This window comes from Xenopus tropicalis, chromosome 2 (genome assembly GCF_000004195.4).
Source record: "Xenopus tropicalis strain Nigerian chromosome 2, UCB_Xtro_10.0, whole genome shotgun sequence".
Lineage (NCBI taxonomy): Eukaryota > Metazoa > Chordata > Amphibia > Anura > Pipidae > Xenopus > Xenopus tropicalis.
The window spans coordinates 150,022,979-150,045,983 of NC_030678.2; the positions used below are offsets into that span (position 1 = coordinate 150,022,979).

Sequence of the window (23,005 nt, forward strand, 5' to 3'; positions counted from 1 at the left end):
TAAACAAAGAAGTTGGAAATGTTTGACCGCGCTGCACACAAAGTTCTTTTTACACCTTCTGTGCCTTAGTTTGCATGTGCAAATTAGGATTTGGATTCGGTTCGTTATTCGGCAGAATCTTATCCCAAAATAGCGGATTTGGTGCATCCCTAGTTTTTATAATTATGTCATTTTTTGTTTAGCAGCTCTCCAGTTTCAGGAATTTCAGCAATTATCTGGTTGCTAGGGTCAAAATTGCCTTAGCAATCTGGGAGCAGTTTTAAAGAGGGACTGACTATATCTCCTATATGAATAGAAGAGGGCTTGAATGGTAAAATAAGTAATATACATTTTTTTGGTTGCTAGGGTCAGTGACCTCCATTTAAAAGCTGTAAAGCATCAAAAGAAGGTGGCAAATAATTCAAAATGTATTTATTAAAAAATAAATAACATTTTTTATTAAAAAATAAAAAAGTATTGAAAAGTTGCTTAGGATTGGCCATTTTTTGATATGCTAAAAGTTAACTAAAGCTGGCCATACATAGCAGATTTAAGCTGCTGATTCAGGTTGTTCAGACTGATTTGGTAGCTTGTCTTATTGGCACATTTGGCAAACTCTTTTTTTTTTGGCTTTTTTAAAGGACATAGAAACCTTTAAACATAAACATGTTCAGGGTGATTTTGCAATGTAAGCTTTTTTTTTTCATATCAAAGCTATTACATTGTTTATTAACTGACAATACAGCGCCACCTGCTTTTCAGTTCCCCTGCCTATACTAATGGGGAGATATAGATTTAGAAGGAAAACAGAACTGTTCTGATGTTTTGCTCAGGAAAATAATGGCAAAGGCCATCTGAGGGTTTTGATCTTTAACCTGTGCAGCAACATCAGAATAGTTCTTTGTTTCTCATATGAATGTATCTCCCTCTACCTTTCCAACTGTACAGTAAGAGGAACCGACCTGAAGGTTGTAGTGTTGTTGCAAAATGATATGTTGACATCTATATTTAGTAAATATGCCCCATAGAGAGAGAGGGATGGTTTCACATGATTCAACAGTAATATGCATAGTAACCTGAGTCAATTTGTCTTGCTATATATAAGAAGTTTACCATATTACAGTATGTTTTGTCTATTTTAATGGTTTAGTGCTGTGCTATATTATAAATGAGTATATTTTTAATGCTCTTATCATGTTATGCCCTTTGGCTCAGTGCTTGTTGATGAAAAGCAAGGTACATATAGCACCACCTAGTGTAAAATAATCCTAATGTAAATTACTATTGTAAATTGTAATAACATTGAAAATTACATGTTCTGATGTATTTAAAGTAAAAAGTAATTTGTTTGGTATTGTGGGTAGTTAAGATTATAGGCAAGTCTATAAAAACTGTTGGTGAGCCACACAAGCATGAAATCTTCCATGGGGATGGCAAATAAGGGCTGTATTTGGCTTATTGGTAGTCCCATGTGGACTGCTAGCCTGCAGAAAGCGCTGTTGGACTAAGCCTATGCCTTTGTGCTTCCAAAACTTGCCTTTAAACCAGGATGAGCAACATGTTGCCAGCGACTGGGGATCACTGCAATAGTCCCATGCAAATCAGTTTAAAAATCACCAGCTGGCTTCCTGCTAAGCCAAACCCTCTGCCCCTATTCCGTTGCCAGGAGTAAATCCCGTTCCTGTCCTTGTCAGCCATCCCCTTCACTGACTGGTAGGAGTTAGATGAAGTGATGGGACTCACAGGCAGAGGCAGGAAATAAAGTTTCCTTGGGAAAGGCTGTAGCCATTGTGGGTAGGGGATCCATGGCATTGAGACAAAGGAAATGGGGGGGAGGGATAAGCAACAATTAATGTCTGTGTCTCTTTAAGTTCTAAATGGCATATTCTGACATCAGAAAAAGTTCATGCAGTTTATACAGATTGAATTTATATTTTCACCCTTAAGGAAATGGTCAGACATATAATATATATTGTAAACTTGCAGGATCCATGACAGACAATTCTTCACTTTAAGGCAAGTTTATTTAACACAGTGGTGCCCGTTTCAGCATACAAAACTACCCTCTGGGTGCTACCTTCACACATTAGATGAGTTCTCTCACTAAACTGGGCCCCTTGTGGACTACCAGTAAAAACACAACTGGTTGTTGTCACCCCTGTACTCACAATATTCCTTTGGGGGAATTTCTTAAGGTGGCCATACACGTAACAATTCCAATTAAAAGATCGTTCCCACCCTCCACTGATGTTCAGGGCTGAATCGTCAGATATGGAGATAGAAACAACAGAAATTCTACCTCCACCTGGCGATTCAGCACTGAACGTAGATTTTGCTTGGGCAAAAAAGATCAAAATCTTTTAACCTGGGCGATTGATGAGTCGACCGATATCTGCCGCCTTCTGCGATATCAGTCGTCTCTTCGAGCTGTCTTACACGCACCGAATATCGTACGAAATGAGGTTCGTACAATAATATTGTTGTGTGTATGGCCGGCTTTAGCCTCTTAACTTTCTCAATACTTCAGTGATTCTCAGTCACTAGTCAAGGCTCCCTCTGCTCCTTGCAGTGGCAGGCAGCACCCCAGCCCCTCTGGGAGTTCTTTACACAGGCAAGCAGCCTTCCTGCTTTGTGCCCTGCTCTGAGAGGCCTTACACACATCCTCAGTACAATTAAATACATTTCCGCCAGCCGTCATGTGGAAAGTGAGCTTCAATATGTGAGCTGGACTAGTGGAATGGATCGCCAGGTCTGACTGTTCCTTCCAGAACTCTATAGGTTCCTGGACCAGACAGCAACGTCCTTTAAACAGACAATATTCTCCCTTTGAGCTTAAATCTCCCACCATGGAGAACGTAAAGGGAAAACTCACATTTGTACTTATTTGTTGGGTCATATATATATATATATATATATATATATATACACACACACACACATACACGGTATATTTTAAGGAATCATCTGGTATAACTCCTTTGCTGCCGAGAGATAAATAGAAAAGGGTGTTTCTCACTGGGGGAAAGGAGCATCAGATTGGAGCAAGGTGAAAGGCACAATACTAATGGCAACAGCATAATCTTTAGGTAAATAGTAACAAAGTGAGTTGCTTCAACAGCATGAGAGGCAACACAAGTGACAGAAACAGATATAATATCTATGACACTACTTGTCAGATACATGAATAACTGCCCCTATTGTGCCATGCCCCTAATTTATCTTGTGATAGCTGGCAATACAAACACAAGCGTGAGGGTGAGGGTCAGCATTCATTCTGGCGAGATGTCAATTTAGTTTAACTCCAGGCTCTACTGTACTACCCTATTGTAAAAAAACAATAATTTGGTTTATATTATTTTGCACATTAGTGGATGTTGGCTGCCCTGGAACTCAGTTCTGTGTTAAAGTCTGGAAATGCTAGATGTATGGAATTTGGTACAAAGTAATCTGCCTGATTAGCCTAGTTTATAAGCGACAACTGCGTAAATCATTTCGGCGCATGCATTGAATTGCTAGCTATACCAGAATTGCGGTGACCAGCACCTACTCACATGTCACATAACTCCAAGGAGACACTTAACATCTTTATAAATTTTAGTGGGCGGTACATAATTTATTATAATCAGCTGATTGTATATTGTATATCAGGGTGGATCAAAATCTACTGGGAACTCTCCCTAAACTCTGTTCTACAAAATCTTGCCTCCTTCCTCCATTCCCATCCCTATGTTAAGGTGGCCATACACATTAAGATTTACTCGTTTTGTGGATTTTCTCCTAATATGCCCACCTAAGGTGGCCGATATTGGGCTAATTTGGTCAAATTACAACGGGTATAAAAGCTGTTGTGATGAGAACCCCATTAATGAGCCAATGTAATCCCAGATCCGATGGGAAAATCAAACACTGCCTGATTAACACCTGGCCAATTTTCACCAAGATAACGACGGGGGGGGCATTGGGGGGCCCCATACACAGATAGATAAACTGCCAAATTCGTCTAAATTGGCAGCTTAAACCTGCCCGTGTATGACCACTTTTATTTAGAACAACTCATCATAGGGGTACCGCATTATTGTAAAAATTAGTGTTCAGTGTTTTCATACTGATAATGGATTTCTGAGTTGATTCAGACTCTTTATTCCTTATAATATACAAGTTTCTATGAATCATGTGACACACATTACATGACTAAGCACTGTACATATGGTTATATATTACATGCAAATCATGGCTCTGAAGTCTGGCAGTGTAACATAACCATTGTATTTGCTAATTGCAGGGTTAAAATAAGGACATCAAACTAATCAAATCACCATGCACCGTAATACAGTACAATGTTGGTTTTATTTTACCTGGCGGTACAACTGGGTGAATGTAATGAGTAAATGTAATGCTACTACACACTAGACTACAAGGTTGATGTTACACTTCCTAGGGAACAGAGTGTGACCAGGGAAATGTTTCAATATTAGGTTATCAGGATGTTACAATTATGTAACATACAGGAAAATGTAAAGTCAGTGAATACAAAAATAATTGTTGAGCTATACAAAGTTTAGATGTGTATTAGAAATCTATATAAACCTATAATGACATTGATCTTTATTATTAAAAGAGAACATTAACCAGTTGCACTACAGCAGCACTAAAGCACCCAGTTTCTCTGAATTAGAATATATTTGTAAAACATTGCTTCTCCTTCATACTCCTTTGCTCACATTGCATACAAAGGATTTCAGTGTTTTCAAGACTATAGTATTCTGGGAGTTGCAGTGTAACAAACACTTGTATTAATACCATTACTCATTATGAATACTTAAGCTTCTCTTTTGCAAATTCCCACACACGCACAAGTGTATATATATATTTTTTTTTTCTTTAAAGAAGCAAATAAAAGCAATACATACTCTAAATGATTAGAAACTTACATTGTAATTGGCAGTATTGCCATGGCTTTTACTGGATAGGGTCCCCGGCATGTTTCTGTGCAATTCAGTAACAGTGTAGAAACTCAGTATGCCAAAGTCTGAAGTGTCCCAGGATTAAAAGCAAGTGACTATCATGAGCAGCCTGTCACAGTCATTAAAGCAGAATTTTTTTGCCGTTCTGTGCTGGTAACAAATGAGCTTACTTATAGCTGCCCATTAGATAACATTACAGTTCAGTAAAGGAAATCACTTGTGTAAATAGAATTGTAGCAAACATTCTAGCCAATTAAATTGCCACCCAACCACATGACTGTCTTCAAAGCGCTGAATCTATTAATATACCATGATATTTCAGAGTTTCAGATAAGAATGGCATGACCCACCTACATTTATAGCCATAATAAATAAGATTTTGTTTTAATGTCCTCAATGCTCACTTTTATTAAGCTTAGAAGTTATCCTGACACTGCCTGTAAAGTGCTGAATCTATTAATACCCCGTATTTCAGAGCTGATAAGAATGGCATGACCCACCTACATAATAAAGATTTTGTGAGATAGATCTCTGCTACCGCGGGTGAATAATCTTTCTGAAATGCCTTTCCACTGGCTTCAAAGTGAATTGCCAGTGGAAAGGCATATGTATGACTTCGTTTTTTCCAAAGTCCTACAAAGTTTCCTCCTGCAGGCAACTTCATGTGAGTTTGGAAAATGAAGTGATATATAAACATTTCTGCCAGCGATTTACTTAGTTGCCGGTGGAAAGGCATTTCAAGGAGATTAGTTGCCTGCGGTAGCAGAGATTTATTGCGGGTGACTAGTTGCTGCTCTAAAAGTTCTGTGCAAAAGAAGAAGCTCAACTCCCCTGACACTGACAGAGCAGAAAGCACATTCTGCATGGAGAAGGGTCAGATTTGTTAACTTAAACAAGCCTAGAAATAGCCCTGCTTCTCTACTATATATATATATATATTTATATATAGAAATAGTCATTAAGCTGCACACCAAAAGGTCAGAAATGCTACCTGGGTGCCAGTGCAAAGATACAAATGTAGATAAAGACAAAGTGAGGGCACTCACAGGAATTTTCACACTAGGAGACATCAAATGAAATATAGAAGTGAGGTTTATTCAGTCCGACGTTTCAGTTCCACCAGGAACTTTCCTCAGGGACAGCAACACCATAGTATAGTACAAACGTTTATTTAAACCCAAAAAGGGTGCCAAAGTTGTTGCTAGGCAACCCCAACATACAGTGAAAGTGAAATAAAACATATAAAGCACAAAGCACATATACATAGAAGTTGTACAAGCTACAAAGTAGCAGTAACCTTAATGGTTACGTAACTAAAGAAAAAATGGACAAGTCATGACACATGAGCGGTTATGCAAAGCTCCACCGATTAATCTGATAGCGCAGATCTAGCCCGTGCACAGAGCGGAGCCACAGAATATGGTCATAGATCCTGTGGCTCCGCTCTGTGCATGGGCTAGATCTGCGCTATCAGATTAATCGGTGGAGCTTTGCATAACCGCTCATGTGTCATGACTTGTCATGATTTTTTCTTTAGTTACGTAACCATTAAGGTTACTGCTACTTTGTAGCTTGTACAACTTCTATGTATATGTGCTTTGTGCTTTGTACAGCCACAAACATGAATCAATTTTATTGGAATTCCACGTGAAAGACCAATACAAAGTGGTGTACATGTGAGAAGTGGAAAGAAAATCATACATGATTCCAAACATTTTTTACAAATAAATAACTGCAAAGTGGGGTGTGCGTAATTATTCAGCCCCCTTTGGTCTGAGTGCAGTCAGTTGCCCATAGACATTGCCTGATGAGTGCTAATGACTAAATAGAGTGCACCTGTGTGTAATCTAATGTCAGTACAAATACAGCTGCTCTGTGACGGCCTCAGAGGTTGTCTAAGAGAATATTGGGAGCAACAACACCATGAAGTCCAAAGAACACACCAGACAGGTCAGGGATAAAGTTATTGAGAAATTTAAAGCAGGCTTAGGCTACAAAAAGATTTCCAAAGCCTTGAACATCCCATGGAGCATTGTTCAAGCGATCATTCAGAAATGGAAGGAGTATGGCACAACTGTAAACCTACCAAGACAAGACCGTCCACCTAAACTCACAGGCTGAACAAGGAGAGCGCTGATCAGAAATGCAGCCAAGAGGCCCATGGTGACTCTGGACGAGCTGCAGAGATCTACAGCTCAGGTGGGGGAATCTGTCCATAGGACAACTATTAGTCGAGCACTGCACAAAGTTGGCCTTTATGGAAGAGTGGCAAGAAGAAAGCCATTGTTAACAGAAAACCATAAGAAGTCCCATTTGCAGTTTGCCACAAGCCATGTGGGGGACACAGCAAACATGTGGAAGAAGGTGCTCTGGTCAGATGAGACCAAAATGGAACTTTTTGGCCAAAATGCACATCACTCTGAACACACCATCCCCACTGTCAAATATGGTGGTGGCAGCATCATGCTCTGGGGGGGCTTCTCTTCAGCAGGGACAGGGAAGCTGGTCAGAGTTGATGGGAAGATGGATGGAGCCAAATACAGGGCAATCTTGGAAGAAAACCTCTTGGAGTCTGCAAAAGACTTGAGACTGGGGCGGAGGTTCACCTTCCAGCAGGACAACGACCCTAAACATAAAGCCAGGGCAACAATGGAATGGTTTAAAACAAAACATATCCATGTGTTAGAATGGCCCAGTCAAATTCCAGATCTAAATCCAATCGAGAATCTGTGGCAAGATCTGAAAAGTGCTGTTCACAAACGCTGTCCATCTAATCTGACTGAGCTGGAGCTGTTTTGCAAAGAAGAATGGGCAAGGATTTCAGTCTGTAGATGTGCAAAGCTGGTAGAGACATACCCTAAAAGCCTGGCAGCTGTAATTGCAGCAAAAGGTGCTTCTACAAAGTACTGACACGGGGGGCTGAATAATTACGCACACCCCACTTTGCAGTTATTTATTTGTAAAAAATGTTTGGAATCATGTATGATTTTCGTTTCAATTCTCACGTGTACACCACTTTGTATTGGTCTTTCACGTGGAATTCCAATAAAATTGGTTCATGTTTGTGGCTGTAATGTGACAAAATGTGGAAAAGTTCCACAGTTTTGCAAGCCACTGTATATATATAATATATTATCTTTAACTAATATATAATCTTTAACTTACGTTAGATGGAAAAAGGAGTGGCAGGCTCAAACATACAGTCATTAGTAAGATCAGTGCCTAACCTCTTTCCCAATAGAAATTAGGTGCATTTATTTCTACAGGTATGGGACCTGTTATCTAGATTTCTCAGGACCTGGTGTTTTCTGTATAAGGCGTCTTTCTGTAATTTGGATATCTATACCTTAAGCTTACTAAAACATCAGTTAAACTTTAAATAAACTTTATAGGATTGGTTTGCTTCCAATAAGGATTCATACCCCCCAACTGTCCCGCTTTTCGCGGGACAGTCCCGCTGTCCCGGATAGTTCAATGAATGTCCCGCATTACGGAAAAGGAAGAACATTCATTGAACAACCCAGGACAGCGGGATGCCCTCGCTGGAGCCGAGCGCTCAGGCTCCGGCTCGTTCTGTGGCTCCTGCTTCTTTACTCGACTCCTCTTACTGCAGCGACAGGCCCTTTTATAATGTTGCGCCCGTGCGTACGTGTGACGTCACACGTATACACGGGCGCAACCTTATAAAAGGGCCTGTTGCCGCCGTAGAAGGAGCCACATAAGGAGCAGGAGTCTCAAGAAGCAGCGTCTATGGGGGGGAGCACTGTATATTGGAGGTACTCTCTATGGGGGCAATTAGGGGCTACTGTGGGGGCACTGTGTATGGGGGGCACTGTGTATTGGAGGTACTCTCTATGGGGGCAATTAGGGGCTACTGTGGGGGCACTGTGTATGGGGGGCACTGTTTATTGGAGGTACTCTCTATGGGGGCAATTAGGGGCTACTGTGGGGGCACTGTGTATGGGGGGCACTGTGTATTGGAGGTACTCTCTATGGGGGCAATTAGGGGCTACTGTGTATGGGGGGCACTGTGTATGGGGGGTACTGTGTATGGGGGGAGCACTGTGTATTGGAGGTACTCTCAATGGGGCAATTAGGGGCTACTGTGTATGGGGGGCACTGTGTATGGGGAGCACTGTGTATTGGAGGTACTCTCTATGGGGGCAATTAGGGGCTACTGTGTATGGGGGGCACTGTGTATGGGGGGTACTGTGTATGGGGGCACTGTGTATTGGAGGTACTCTCTATGGGGGCAATTAGTGGCTACTGTGTATGGAGGGTACTGTGTATGGGGGAAATTGGGGGCACTGTGTATGGGGGTACTGTGTATGGGGGCATTGTGTATAGGGGTACTTTCTATGGGGCACTGTGTAAGGGGGCTACTGTCTGTCTATGGGGTCAATTGGGGGCACAGTCTATGGGGGGCATTGTCTATGGGGGTAAATGGGGCACTGTGTATGGGGGGCACTGTCTATGGAGGGTACTGTCTATTGGGCCATTGGGGCAAAAAAATGAATTTAAAAAATGGGGTTTGGTAATTTGGGCGTGGCCACAAAAGAGTGTCCCTCTTTTCATTTTTCAAATGTTGGGAGGTATGAGGATTCATTATATCTTAGTTGGGATTAAGTACAAGGTACTGTTTTATTATTACAGAGAAAAGGGAAAAAAAAAATATTTTCTTATAATTGGGTCTATTGGGAGATGGCCCTTACATAATTCAGAACTTTTGGGAAAACTATTAAGAGAACACACATGCTATGACATATGTGTTTTCTGCCATATTTAACTTTTTCTGTGATCCAGTTACTAATATTCACTTAACAAATAGAGTTAGCAAACAGTTTTGCTGCGCCTGTAAATCTACAGGAGCCTTAGAACAGAAGATCCAAACAGAGAAGCCCAAAGATGACAGCAGAGGACATGTTACCTGATATAGATCATTTATCTAAGTGACAGTACACATCTAGGGGGAGTTTGATTTTTTTTTTACATTTAGAGTTTCTTTGTAAATGGATATACAATACAGGGAGGCCCATTAATCACCATTCTTATATTCATGGTTTTAGAGGTTCTCAAAACTACGACTAAATTCATTTCCACTAAAACCACGAATGCCTAGTAATTTAAAGATTTGAATTGAAAAAGCATTAACGAAAAAAAATGTGGAATGTATGCAAAAAACGTGACTTTAACGTGTTGTCGCACAAATGCAAGTGTCAAAAAAACCTCTAAAACCACAAAGCAAAGAAAGATCTTCCAGTTATAAAAAGGACACCTGCCATTTACTTCTACATGATCTCAACAGTTTTTAGATGCTGTATTTCTGCTTTTGGATTTGTTGTATTTTTGTTGCATAGTAAATTGCAAAAAAAATTGTTTTTATCCACTACAAAATCATATTTTGCTGCAAAAATATGACTCATTATAAAAAACGAACTTGTATATCTGGAAAAACATAAATGAAAGACAAAGACTACAATGATCGTACAGTTTATCAAATGGCATAAAGACAATTATAGATGAAACTTACATTGTTCACACAAAATTGTGGTGAGGATCTTCTTTTGGTTGAACATTTTTCATTCTCTGTGCTTAACAACTGTACTCCCTCCTCTTCATCTAAAATCCTTTTAGGAAACATCTTTCTTTCCCTTTAAAAAAACAAATGTGCTTTTCATTAGTATCATAAGTCACAAATAACAAGCACCCCAAACTACAATATTTATTTGGATCAGAACATGTACAGAAAGGTTTTATTTCTAAAGTCAGCAAGTACCAAGCTGAACTCTACCTCTGCAAAGACAGCATCATGTCATATTCAATGGATGTGTGTCATTTTTAACCTATGCCACTATGTTACTGTATATTCAAACAAGTATATTCCACATTAAAGGGGTAGATCACCTTTAAATTAACTTTTAGTTTTATGTAGTCATTGATATTCTGAGACAGTTTACAATTGGCTTTCATTTTTAATGTTTATTTCGCTTTTTGGTCAGCAGCTCTCCAGTTTGGAATTTCAGCAGCTATCAGGTTGCTAGGGTCTTGTTTAACTTAGCAGCCAGGTGGTGGTGTAAATGAATATGAATAGCAGAGGGACTGAATAGAAATATAAGTAGTAAAAAGTAACAATAATAATAAAACTGTGGCCAGCAAAGCAATTGTTTTTGCCTGTCACGGTCAGTGACCCCCATTTGAAGGCTTGAAAGATATAGAAGTGGCAAATCATTTAAAAACTATAAAAAATAAATAATGAAGACCAACTGAAGACTAATTGCAAAGCTGCTAGGAATAACATTCTACTACATAGTAAAAGTTAATGTTAAGGGACACCTGGACAAATAATGTCTTCACCTCAGCAATTTCAGTTCAGTTTCAGTTTTGTGTCTCAGATACTACCTCAAGCAGATATTATATAATTATATTGCAGCCCAATCAACTTAATACTGATCCAAATGACCAAACCACTAGAGACGCTTGTACCTCCTACTAGGCCAATGACCCACAGGGTGTCACTGGACAGTCAGGTTTTTCATTTTGGGTCATGAGCTTGGGAAGATCAAATATCCAGTATCCGTAAGATTAGTGAGCACAAATTTTGACCTAAGGGGGGTCTGGCTGAGTAGCACAAAGTTACTGAAATTGTGTAATTGCTGTATAAACCTATGCTAAAACACACACATAATTTAGGGAAAAACATACAGGACTTACGTAGAAACGTAGGTAACTTACATTGAAACTTGAATATCAAACAATTACAGCACAGAGCAGCTGGAAAGGGGCAGGTGGGAGTGCAGGAACAAACTCCACTATTCACCAATGAAGTCCAGTTGGGGGAAACAATATTTTTTGTTTTTTTTTTCAAAAACAACAGCCACCGCCGGTGCTGGGCTGTCTGCATCAGGAGGGAACTCCCAGACTCCCAGTGTGGGCGACCATGTTATTTAGTGCACATGGATGTGACTCACCCGCCTATGATACAAACATGCATATAATGAGCAAATTGCGGCACTCACCCGTTATGCATGTGTGTGCCACAACATGGCTGCCCACACTGGGAGTTCCCTTTGGTATGGGCAGCCTAGCACTGCAGGGGGTTATATTTTTTTAAAAAAAGCTATTATTTCCCCCAGCCACAGTGTGTTCTCTATTAGCCCACACCTCGTGGGGGAAGCAAAATCATTGTGATAGGAGCCCTTTAAGGTAAATTCCACTGACCTCTGAAATGACTTATTAACATATTAACAGAACTATTTATAGGAACTATTTATTATAGTCTAACATCAGCTGTTTATATTTGCGTCTACTTACTGAATTATTTGCGCTATCTTTGGGAACAGGACATTTTCTATAGACATTTACATTTCAAATGCCTATCATTTAAGTCCCACGGGGTCTCCTATAGTTCCTGAGCCCCCCAGCAGTTGCAGGGTCTGTTTCCTCTATAGTTACATCACTGCTTTTCAGTAAAATGATTGGTGAGTTTGTATCATATTAGCTGTGGTTAAAAAAAAAACCCACATCCAACAAGTTCAACCTTCTGTGTATTTCATGCAAGGGCTGTGGCCAAATATGTTGGTACAGGTATCGGACCCCTTATCCAGAAACCCGTTATCCAGAAAGCTCCGAATTACGGAAAGCCCGTCTCCCATAGACTCCATTTTAATCAAATAATTCAGAATTTTAAAACTGATTTCCTTTTTCTCTGTAGTAATAAAACAGTACCTTGTAATTGATCCCAACTAAGATAATCCTTATTGGATGCAAAACAATCCTATTGGGGTTAATTAATGTTTTATTAATATTTTAGCAGACTTAAGGTATGGAGATCCAAATTACGGAAAGACCCCTTATCCGGAATACCCTTGGTCCCGAGCATTCTGGATAATGGGTTCCATACCTGTACTATGTGCTTTTGCTTGTGATTTACCAGCTGGGCCGGTCAAATACGAGCCAGATGGCAACCCTACTGCCCACAGTGACTCTTAAAGGAAAACTACACCCCCAGAATGAATACTTACCCAAAAGATTGCTTATATCAGATAAAGTGGCCTATTAAATCATCTTACTAAAAAGGAATGTTTAGGAATGTCTCCTGTTAGGACAAAATCACACTGGCCCTAAGCGCTGCACCGCATCTCAATACCTTTGTTCTTCTATCCTATTCTAACCTGGCATTCTGTGCAGGTGCAGTACAGTAGATCTGCCACATTTACTCTACTGTGCATGTGTGAACATGGATTTTCACAAGGGACTCCTGTGACACCAGTAGAAAGTTAAGTAAAATGCTGGTGCAGTTCTTAGGAAGGTTCTGATGCAGTTCTCTCCTAACAGGAGCAACTAGGAGCCTGGGGGGAAAAAAACCTAACTACGATCTATTTCACTGGGGGGTGGTGTTGGAATTGTGAAGGCATTAGAACAGTTTGGTTGCCAAAGCGTGGAACCAAAGATAATGCACTTTGTACATTTGGGCTTTCCATTAACTGTTAAACATCTGTGCTATTTTATAATACTTTACCTTTACGGTGTAGCTAATATCATACATTTAATCCCAACCCTCCCTAAAAATGACAAACAACTTTCAGCCTCCAAACTGTTAGCAGACTAAAAATGTTTAAATCACTCAGACTGAAACAGCCAAATACAAATGGAAAAATATAATAGATACACCCACAGGTATGGTGTCTTATATTTGGAATGCCTGGGACCTGGATAAGGGGTTTTTCTATCATTTGGATCACCATACTTTAAGTCTGTTAAAAATAATTTAAACATTAAATAAACCAAATACTAATTTTTTGCCAATAATAGATTGTAGGCTCTACGGGGCAGGGACCTCCATCCTCTTGTCTCTTTGACTTAACTTATTGCAACTGTACCTTGTATTTATTTTTATACTTTGTATTTATTATTATTTTAATAACCCTGTTTGTATTAATGTATTCTACTGTACAGCGATGCGTACATAAGTAGCGCTTTATAAATAAAGATATTCATACATACATACCAATATGGATTTACTGGTTGGAACTTAATTACCATCAAGTACAAGGTATTGTATTATTACAAAGAAAATAAAATCATTAAAAAAAATGAATTATATGATTAAAATAGAGTCCTTGGGAGGTGGCTTCCCTTAATTCAGAGTTTTCTGGTTTATTAGGTTTTTGAATAAAAGATTCAAAACTGACAGGACTTAACATTATTTGTGCGGTTGAACTGATTTAGGTTTAAATTCCAGTTTATGAATTATTTTTCTCCAGGGGCCAGGTTAAAGCTGGGAGTTATTTCTGGCCAAGAATTGATTTTAGAATGAATGATGCACCTTGTTTCAATGGTTGATTTACTTGGCATGGGGAAACCCCACTGTATAAAAGGGGATCATGGAGACCCATTATGGGTCCTTAACCAAAGTTTACAGTTATTTTCAGGTCAGGTGGACAAAAATGTTCCTCCTTTATCAAAATACACGGATCGATCCCCCAGTTATCAGACACATTTTGTACTAATGTTAGCTAATCATTTTACCACATGCCCATACCTGATGCACTCCTACCTTTCAATTTGTGCCTGTATGTTACCCAACCACTAAGATTGTAAGCTCTACAGGGCAGGGACCTCCTTCCTACTGTGTCTCATACCACATGGCACTTACTCCCTGTGTATTTATATATATATTTATTGTATTTATTTATTTATTATAACACTTGTCCTCCCTGTGTGTAATGTTTGTATTTTATAAGATTGTACAGCGCTGCGTACCCTTGTGGCGCTTTATAAATAAAGTTATACATACATACATACATATTCTGCACAATATCTAAAATAAATAAAAGTTATTGACGTATTCAGGTTCATTGCCTTTCATAAAAATGTATGACTTATAGAAATGTGGCATGCTAGATACCAATGATTATAAAATGACTATAAAATATATAACTTGGTTGTAGCCCTGTGAAGAATATAATGATTTACCTAGGTGTTTGGCTGTGTCCCTCTGCCTCCCCGCACAGCAGGACTGTATGTGAGAGAATATGTGTGCATTACTCTGGGGTTGAACTATGGACCCACAAACCGGTTGATCAATAGGAAGCAGCAGCAGCCAACGTGACCTTTATGATACTCGCCAGGTTGCTGGGGAAATAAAACAAGCGCAACCCGCCCAACCACTGTCACTCAGGGAATACTCATGTATTTGCATTTGAATGCATTTACCCACGTGTTCCACTTCCACCAATAACAACTTTTAATTAAAACTTTCATTTTGGAAGTTACAGATAAACGTGAAACCCATACTAGACGCTACAGCCAGGTTATATGACATGAACGCTGTTTATGCCGCGCTGCGCACTTCTGCAACTCATTTACTGAAAGACTTTCCAAGCGAATACTTTAGTATGAATGGGGAGAGACGTCACAGAATTAGCGACACCCCCCGTCTCCTGTCGCGCCGTCTGACGTACTTGCAGCTTCACAACCAATCAGCGAAGAGCTCAGATGCCGGATGTTGATATGACGTGTCAGCCCTAGACAGTCATGGCAGGGATTCTGTGCTTATGTGGGATGATGCGGTGAGTGAATATTGATTGCTTGTGTTGATGGTCATTTGGCCCCACAGTATTTGGATTCAGGTTTGGTCATGTAAAGCTGTCACTGTTCTAATGGAGTTGCAGTATTGTATTAGTGTGCCGGCCTTATCTCTATGCCTTGCGCCCTAGCGCAACTTTATACAGGGGAGCGAATATTTAAAGGGCCCGTATCACCAGGAAATACAAGTATATTACAAGTCTTTACAGATGTTCTGCCCTTTGGAAATTTCAGCACCAGAATACTTATATATGTGTTTTTTTATCTGGTAAGAGGTGTGAGGACAGATTATGAATATGAGTCTCTATAGAAACATAATAGATAGTAAACAAGGATGGATGGACAAGTGGATTGAACTGATTAGAAAAGTGTCTCATTTTCAAAGAAAATATTTGTATATGGACAGGATAAAATACATAGTAGTCAGATCAGATTTGATAATATTCATTTATAGTGTTCGTGTTCCTTTAAATATTCCTTTTCATAAGGCTGATGTCACACCGGGTGCTTTATGTGTGGCTTATCTCCGCTGTCTGTAGTGCCCATATTTGCCTCCTACAGGTGCCAACGCAGAGGTTGATGCTGTGATCAGGGTCAGACTGGGACACCAGGGGTCAGACTGGGACACCAGGGGTCAGACTGGGACACCAGGGGTCAGACTGGGACACCAGGGGTCAGACTGGGACACCAGGGGTCAGACTGGGACACCAGGGGTGTACTGGAGAACCACATATGAACTTAGAAAACCCCCATTTGCCCAAACACCACCCCTTTCATTGGGAGGCATTTATTTAACGCATTAGATATTCTCCCAGGCATTTGTTGCAACTCCAATGTGCTCTAATAAATCAGTTCTTCCATTGGCAATTGAATCAACCTACTAACATTGGAACCATTTCTGATCCTTGAGGCAAAGTTTTGCACCAGCCTTCAAACTCTGCTGACTATGATGCCTAAATACCCTTTGGCTGGATGGGTAAGCGTCTGGATCTTCAGTGTTTTCTGAAAGGCAAGGCTTCTGTGCTAGTATGTAGGAAAAAAGAAAAACTCTTACCCGCACACCCTGGCTCTCCAAACAATGAAGCTTGGTGCACAGTTGCTCGAGGGATCAGAACCCTCACAAATAGTCTTAATAAGAGCAAGGGTTATAAGCAGGGCTTTTGGCTCCGAAACATTGCACATTCGCAATAAACTTTCAAGGGCTTGCCCTGCTTATAATTGCTTTGGAGTGCCAGCGCGTGCTCTTTTTCTGCTCTTTTTCTGTACTAGTATGTACCTTTCCTGTACCTTGTAAATGCAGCTGAACTGCAAACGAGATCAGGCAGAGAGAGTACACAGTGCTGTGTCACGTTCATTAGAATGTAACCTGCAGATCCAGCATAGTGAGTCCCAACTTGTGTCCTAAGATATGAAATAGCTGATGGGGGTGGCTGTGACTGGGCTCTCATCCGGAATGGAGTCCATTGGGATATTCCCCAGTATCCTTATAGGCCAGTCCACCCTGGTTGTGATTAACCAGAAGGTTGGAGATTATAATGAATTGTGATGACTAATCTACCATTAAATGTAGAAATTCAATAAATAACTCCAAAGTGCCCTCTTCTGCTTTAGACGTAGCGATGAGGTCTTATGAGGAAAAGAAGAAGAAAAAAAAAAAATATATAGTGTAATACACTATATATTTTTTTTTTTTTTCTTCTTTTCCTCATAAGACCTCATCGCTAAGTCTAAAGCAGAAGAGGGCACTTTGGAGTTATTTATTGAATTTTATTTGACCTGGGACACGAGGTATCTGAAGTGAGGAGCATACACTGAGAATTGCACTTATTTATATTTGTAAACATTAAATGTAGAAAGCAAGTCACTGAGCATGTATATACTGCAGCTTAAAAAAGGTTAAAAATCTTAGATATGAATACTTGAAATATTCTTAAAAATTGTTCTTAAGAATTCTTAAGAATATGCCATTTGTCCATTTATTAGTTGGGTTTGCACTGCATAACTAGTAGCCCTATTAGGGCTCATCATCTGTAATTGACAGCAGAACTTATTCTAGCGTATTTCTAATATTTTTAATGAACAGTCTGTTTGGTCTTATTAAAGGAGAACTAAACCATAAAAATGAATATGGCTTCAAATGCCATATTTTATATACTGAACTTATTGCAACATCCTAAAGGTTCAGCATCTTTATAGCAGCAATGACCCAGGCCTTCAAAGCTGTCACAGAAGTTAAGCAATATAGAAATTAGGGATTCACCTATTCCATCATGTTTGCATTTTGCCAAAAACAAAATCCTTTACAAAAGATTTGGCTGAATATTAACTGACTCCAAACCCTAATTTGCATATTCAATTGAAAAATAAAAAAATCTGTGAATTAAAATTTGTCCTATTCAGTTGTGCAGAGGTTAAAATTCTATTATTTTCATCCAAACTGAATCCAAATCCTTTAAAATGTTCTGAGAAACAGCCAGATCCTAAGATGAATCCTCTGTTTGGTGTATATACATTCAGCAATGTAGATATACTCTGTTTTTCTCCTCAGACTGTTGACTGCCTTGTTCATCCCAGTACTGATTGCCAGCATTGGTTTGTGCCTCGTCTTGGTGTTGCTCTTTATTTGCACTCGATTGTGGATTCAGCGAAAGAAAAAGCAGAGCGTGGAAATAGGAAAAGATGGGAAAAAGAAAAGAGTGGTGGCGTTTTTTCACCCATACTGCAATGCTGGAGGTGGAGGAGAGAGAGTACTGTGGTGTGCACTGAGATCTCTGCAAAAGAGGTATGTTGTGGATGTTCATTTGCCCCATTCTTTTTTTTTTTATATATTAAAGAAACCGTGCATTGTAAAAATAAAACTGGGTAAATAGGCTGTCTAACATAATAGCCAGAACACTCCTTCCTGCTTTCAGCTCTCTAACCTCTTAGTTAGTCAGTGACTTTAGGGGGGCCACATGAGACATAACTGTTCAGTTAGTTTGTGAGCACGCAGATCAGATTTAAATGCAAACTAACTAAACCGTTATGTCCCATATGCCCCCATCAAGTCACTGATTGGCTACTGACTGCTAACAGCAGAGGAGGAAGTTGAGTTCTGGCTATTATGTTAGACATCTGCTCCCTCCAGCCTTTATAGATTAGATTTTTGGCTAACTGACTATATTGAAAACATGTTTTATTTTGCACAGCCTATCTATTTACTTAGTTTCATTTTTATGTTGAACTATTGAAAGTGTGCAATTAGGGCTGACCACAGAAACACTTACCCACCCTATTTATTCCTGTGGGATTTTTGGAAGACTATTTATCAAATGGTGAAGGTTAGCAATGCATTCACCATTTGATAAATACTCTTCTAAAAAATCCCATAGGAATGAATAGAAAATGGGCGTGCTTCTGTAGCAAGCACTAATCTCACACTAAATGTTATCTAAGCATGTGACTGCCTGGGATTTTCTGAATGGCTGACATTAATTCATATAGAGTCCCAAATGTTTTTGAAAGTTGAAGTTCTCCTGTCATTACAGCATATGTAAATATTCTATTATTTCTTTGTTATTTGGCCAGTATGTTTGAGCTCAATATTGATTAACTATTGTGAGAACATGAATCTGCACATTCCTCCACAGTGTTAACTAGGCATGCACCCAATCCATTTTTGGATCTGGCCAAAAAAACCTGATGTAGGCGAATACAGAACCCAATCCAAACCATCTTTTGAATGTTTAAATTTAAGGAAAATAAAAAAATGATATCAATTGGTGAACAAAAAACAATCACATTCAGTTGTCTAGAGCTTTAAAGACCAATGGCTTTAAGGGGTCAAATTGTCGGTTTTAACAAAATAATGCTGACTGTGTGAGGATATGGCCAAACCCCATACCGAATCCTAGGTTCTGTGCGTCCCTAGTGTTAATGTTATTCTGATGTCTATGATATTGCAGTAGATGATTTTTAAATCACATCCATTATTATTTAAAATTTCTTTCAGGTACAAAGATGCGATCTATGTCATTTATACCGGTGACAAAGATGTGTCTGAGGAACAGATCCTTAATGGCGCAGCTGCAAGGTTTAACATCAAGCTGTCCCACCCTGTAAAGTTCATCTTCCTGGAAAAGCGAGGACTTGTGGAAGCGAGTTTTTATCCCCGTTTTACTTTGCTGGGCCAGAGTCTGGGCTCTGTTGTTTTAGGCTGGGAAGCTCTTACAAAGTGTGTGCCAGATATTTACATTGATTCTATGGGCTATGCATTTACATTGCCTCTTTTCAAGTATGTCGGAGGATGCCAAGTTGGCTGCTATGTGCATTACCCTACTATCAGCATGGATATGCTGTCTGTTGTGCGCAGCCAGAACGCGAGATTCAACAATGCTGCTTTCATCTCTAACAATCCTGTTCTGAGCAGGCTCAAACTGATTTATTATTACCTGTTTGCAGTAATCTATGGATGGGTTGGTTCATGTAGTGACGTCATCATGGTTAACTCAACATGGACTTTCGCCCACATCCTTGATCTTTGGAAGTGTAGTGAGCGTACCAGCATCGTTTATCCCCCTTGTGATGTTCAGACATTTTTAGATATTAATTTGAATCAGCACAAAGACATAGAGGAGCATTCCATTGTTTCTATTGGGCAGTTTAGGCCCGAGAAGGACCACCCTTTGCAAATATGCGCGTTTGCAGCCTTACTTAAAAAGAAAACCACTGAAAAACTTAAGCTGAAACTTATCCTAATTGGGGGATGTCGAAACAATGAAGATGAACTACGTGTATCAGAACTGAAAAAACTCAGCTCTGAACTCGGAATTCCTGTGGAGTTCAAAGTAAACATTCCGTTTGCAGAACTAAAGAAACATTTGAGTGAAGCTACCATTGGCTTGCACACCATGTGGAACGAGCACTTTGGAATTGGTGAGAGCTTTGTCCTTTTGTCCTGTAAACAAATATTCTTTCTCTACTGATGGGCGCCAACCATAAGAAGGCAAAAGTGACATTTTTAGGCATACCTACTCCCTGTATCCCTTTACTGCCCACTGGTTTTCAGCTTTACTAGTGTCTTCATCACCAGGGGCCCTAAGCAAGGATTGTTCATTGGCTAGCACTGAAACCATGGGTTAGCATTAAGCCAGGCTAGGTCTCCGTTTATTGTTTCACCTCCTTATGTGGCATATGCCACTGTTGCTTATTAACTGTTATTTCAAGGGGCATAGCATAGCCTTAGTCTGCCCTTAACCCCAATGCTTAGCACAAGTCCTCTTCCCCAATATCTCTGAGTTCCAGATTCCGCTTTGCTGAGCTATTCTGTGAGTGGTTACTGAAAGTGATATTAGCAACAGTGAGAGAAAAGGGCACACGTATCTATAGAACTATAAAACCTCTGATAAATTAGCTGTGTAGTTTCATGATTTTAGGTATTTGCTGTTTATAAAAGAGATCTGCCAACTGTAGTCACAAGTGGGTGATTTATGATTTATACAAGTCTGCACGATGCTACAGCCATTTCCAAATGAATAAATATAAATAGGTCTATGGTCCGCAATCTCCTGCTGGCTTACACTAAGCTTCAAGGGGAGACAAACACAAAGACAGTTAAAGTGTAGTAATTCCATAAGGTGCTAAATGTACCCCTTTTGTGTATACAAAACAAAATAATGACTTAAGTGGGTACTGCTGTTTTAGGAGTTGACCTTTGGGACAGGGATGGGTTCACTTTTTACCCAAAGTTAAGCCGTGTAAAGAAACCTTACCATGAGCTAGTTATAAGGATAGACAGTAGTTTGAGTAATAGATTAGGTATACCTTCTAATCTCTTTGCAATTTATATAAAGTAAAATCACATATATAAACGATCCCAATATTCAGGCTTTAAATATGTAGTGAGTGAATCTGATGTTTTCTCACCACCACTTGTATCTCAGTGGGGGCCCAAGAAATATACTTAATTTACAGGGAATTATTATCAAGAGTCAAACTACTTTCTTTCACTATTGGTGAAAAGTTAATCTATCCCTGCCCTGTGAAGGTGGATACATTTGACACTTTACAGAATTACTACACTATAATTGGCCTTGTCTCTTCTTGAGCCTTTGTGAGAATTGGCTATTTTTAGCCAGTCTATAGGAGATGGTCTTTCCATAATTCAGAGCTTTCTGCATCAGGGGTTCCAGATTACGTATCCCATACCTGTACATATGTTTTGCATTTAAAGTGCAACATATAATGTAGACAATACAACATATACATTGCAAATAATACTGAATAAAAATACTACCCGATAGATATTGGCCGTGCAAGATTTTTCACTATTTTTGTTTACAAGATAAATATATTTTTTATTTAAGGCTACACAGAATAGAAAAGGCTTCCTTGTGGTATTTTATTTTTCTAATGGTTAGAATGACTTTTGGTAAAGTGACCTGTAATATGACTCCTTTCTTTTTATTTCCAGGCATAGTTGAGTGCATGGCAGCTGGTACCATAATTCTGGCTCATAACTCTGGAGGCCCAAAACTGGATATTGTGGTGCCTTATGAAGAACATGAGACTGGCTTCTTGGCAGATAGCGTGGAGAGCTATGCAGCAGCAATGGATTATATTCTGTGTCTGACACCAGAACAGAGGCTAACTATAAGGCAAAATGCACGTCGTTCTGTTGCCAGATTTTCAGATCAGGAATTTGAAGCTAATTTCCTAGCCTCTTCAGAGCCACTATTTATGTGAGCCATTTGACAATGTTCCCTGTATATATTTTATTTTCCGCGCTGAGGACAGCAGCTGTATAAAATGTTTTTTTTATTGTGCACTGTAAATATACAGTGATATTCGCAGATAATAATATACACTGAGTACTTGGAGCTACAAACTCTGTAAGACCTTGCTAAAGTCGTGGCAGGTAAAGTTAATTTATTTATGAGCTGGTGGGATCTAATTTATTAGTAATATAAAGCCACTGTGATTATATGGAATTGTGCAGGTTACTTATTGCTAACTAACTTTGCTACTGCATTAAACTTTGGGGTTTAAAAGAACTCAGTCGTGACAACTATCTGCCCATAGAGTACAATTGCGTCACCGCGACAAATCGCATGCACAGTTTTGTTGCGTAGATTAGTCGCTGCGACTTTTCAAAAAAGTTGCAGTGACTAATCTACACGTGTGTCTTCGCTCTAAGGCAGTGGTTGTCAGCCTTTGTCAATGCAAGCCCCACTTAAAGGTAAACTCTGGTTACTGAAACAAAATTTGTTAAAAAGCCCCGTACAACACAAAAACCCCTAATATACCTATCCCTGTAATCTGTTGCTTCAAAACGTATGAATAAATACCATTTTTATAAAATGAAGAAAAAAAAAATCCAGCTACAAAATAGTTGTTCTTTTTCTGCTTAATTTGAAATCCTGGCAGGGGAGGAGGGACTAAAACATTGATGTTACGAATTGTAACAACTTCTCCACAGCTTACAGACAGCATGCAGG

At 39.4% G+C, this 23,005-nt stretch overlaps 2 protein-coding genes across 2 annotated transcripts in view; one reads left to right on the forward strand and one right to left on the reverse strand.

Moving 5' to 3' along the window:
• Positions 1–15,301, reverse strand: part of atp7b (ATPase, Cu++ transporting, beta polypeptide) — a 47,853-nt gene extending 32,552 nt beyond the window's left edge. The window contains exons 1-2 of the mRNA XM_002936732.5: positions 14,919–15,301; positions 10,474–10,594 (exon numbers count right to left, since the gene is read on the reverse strand). Coding sequence (XP_002936778.3) covers positions 10,474–10,584 — 111 coding nt within the window. The 5' untranslated portion in view covers positions 10,585–10,594; positions 14,919–15,301. The remainder of the gene's footprint in view (positions 1–10,473; positions 10,595–14,918) is intronic.
• Positions 15,302–15,476: 175 nt separating this feature from the next.
• alg11 (ALG11, alpha-1,2-mannosyltransferase) lies at positions 15,477–22,872 on the forward strand. Its single transcript, NM_203952.1, has 4 exons — positions 15,477–15,514; positions 18,079–18,312; positions 19,522–20,444; positions 21,982–22,872. The coding sequence occupies exons 1-4, from the start codon at positions 15,480–15,482 to the stop codon at positions 22,251–22,253; spliced, it is 1,464 nt and encodes a 487-aa protein (NP_989283.1). The 5' UTR covers positions 15,477–15,479; the 3' UTR covers positions 22,254–22,872.
• Positions 22,873–23,005: the final 133 nt, after the last annotated feature.

Bases quoted from the DNA above. Each gene is read 5' to 3' on its own strand.
- alg11 (NM_203952.1), top strand. From the start codon at position 15,480: ATGGCAGGGATTCTGTGCTTATGTGGGATGATGCG. The intron at 15,515-18,078 runs GTGAGTGAATAT...TTTTCTCCTCAG, and splicing joins TGCTTATGTGGGATGATGCG to ACTGTTGACTGCCTTGTTCA. The intron at 20,445-21,981 runs GTGAGAGCTTTG...TTTTATTTCCAG, and splicing joins GAACGAGCACTTTGGAATTG to GCATAGTTGAGTGCATGGCA.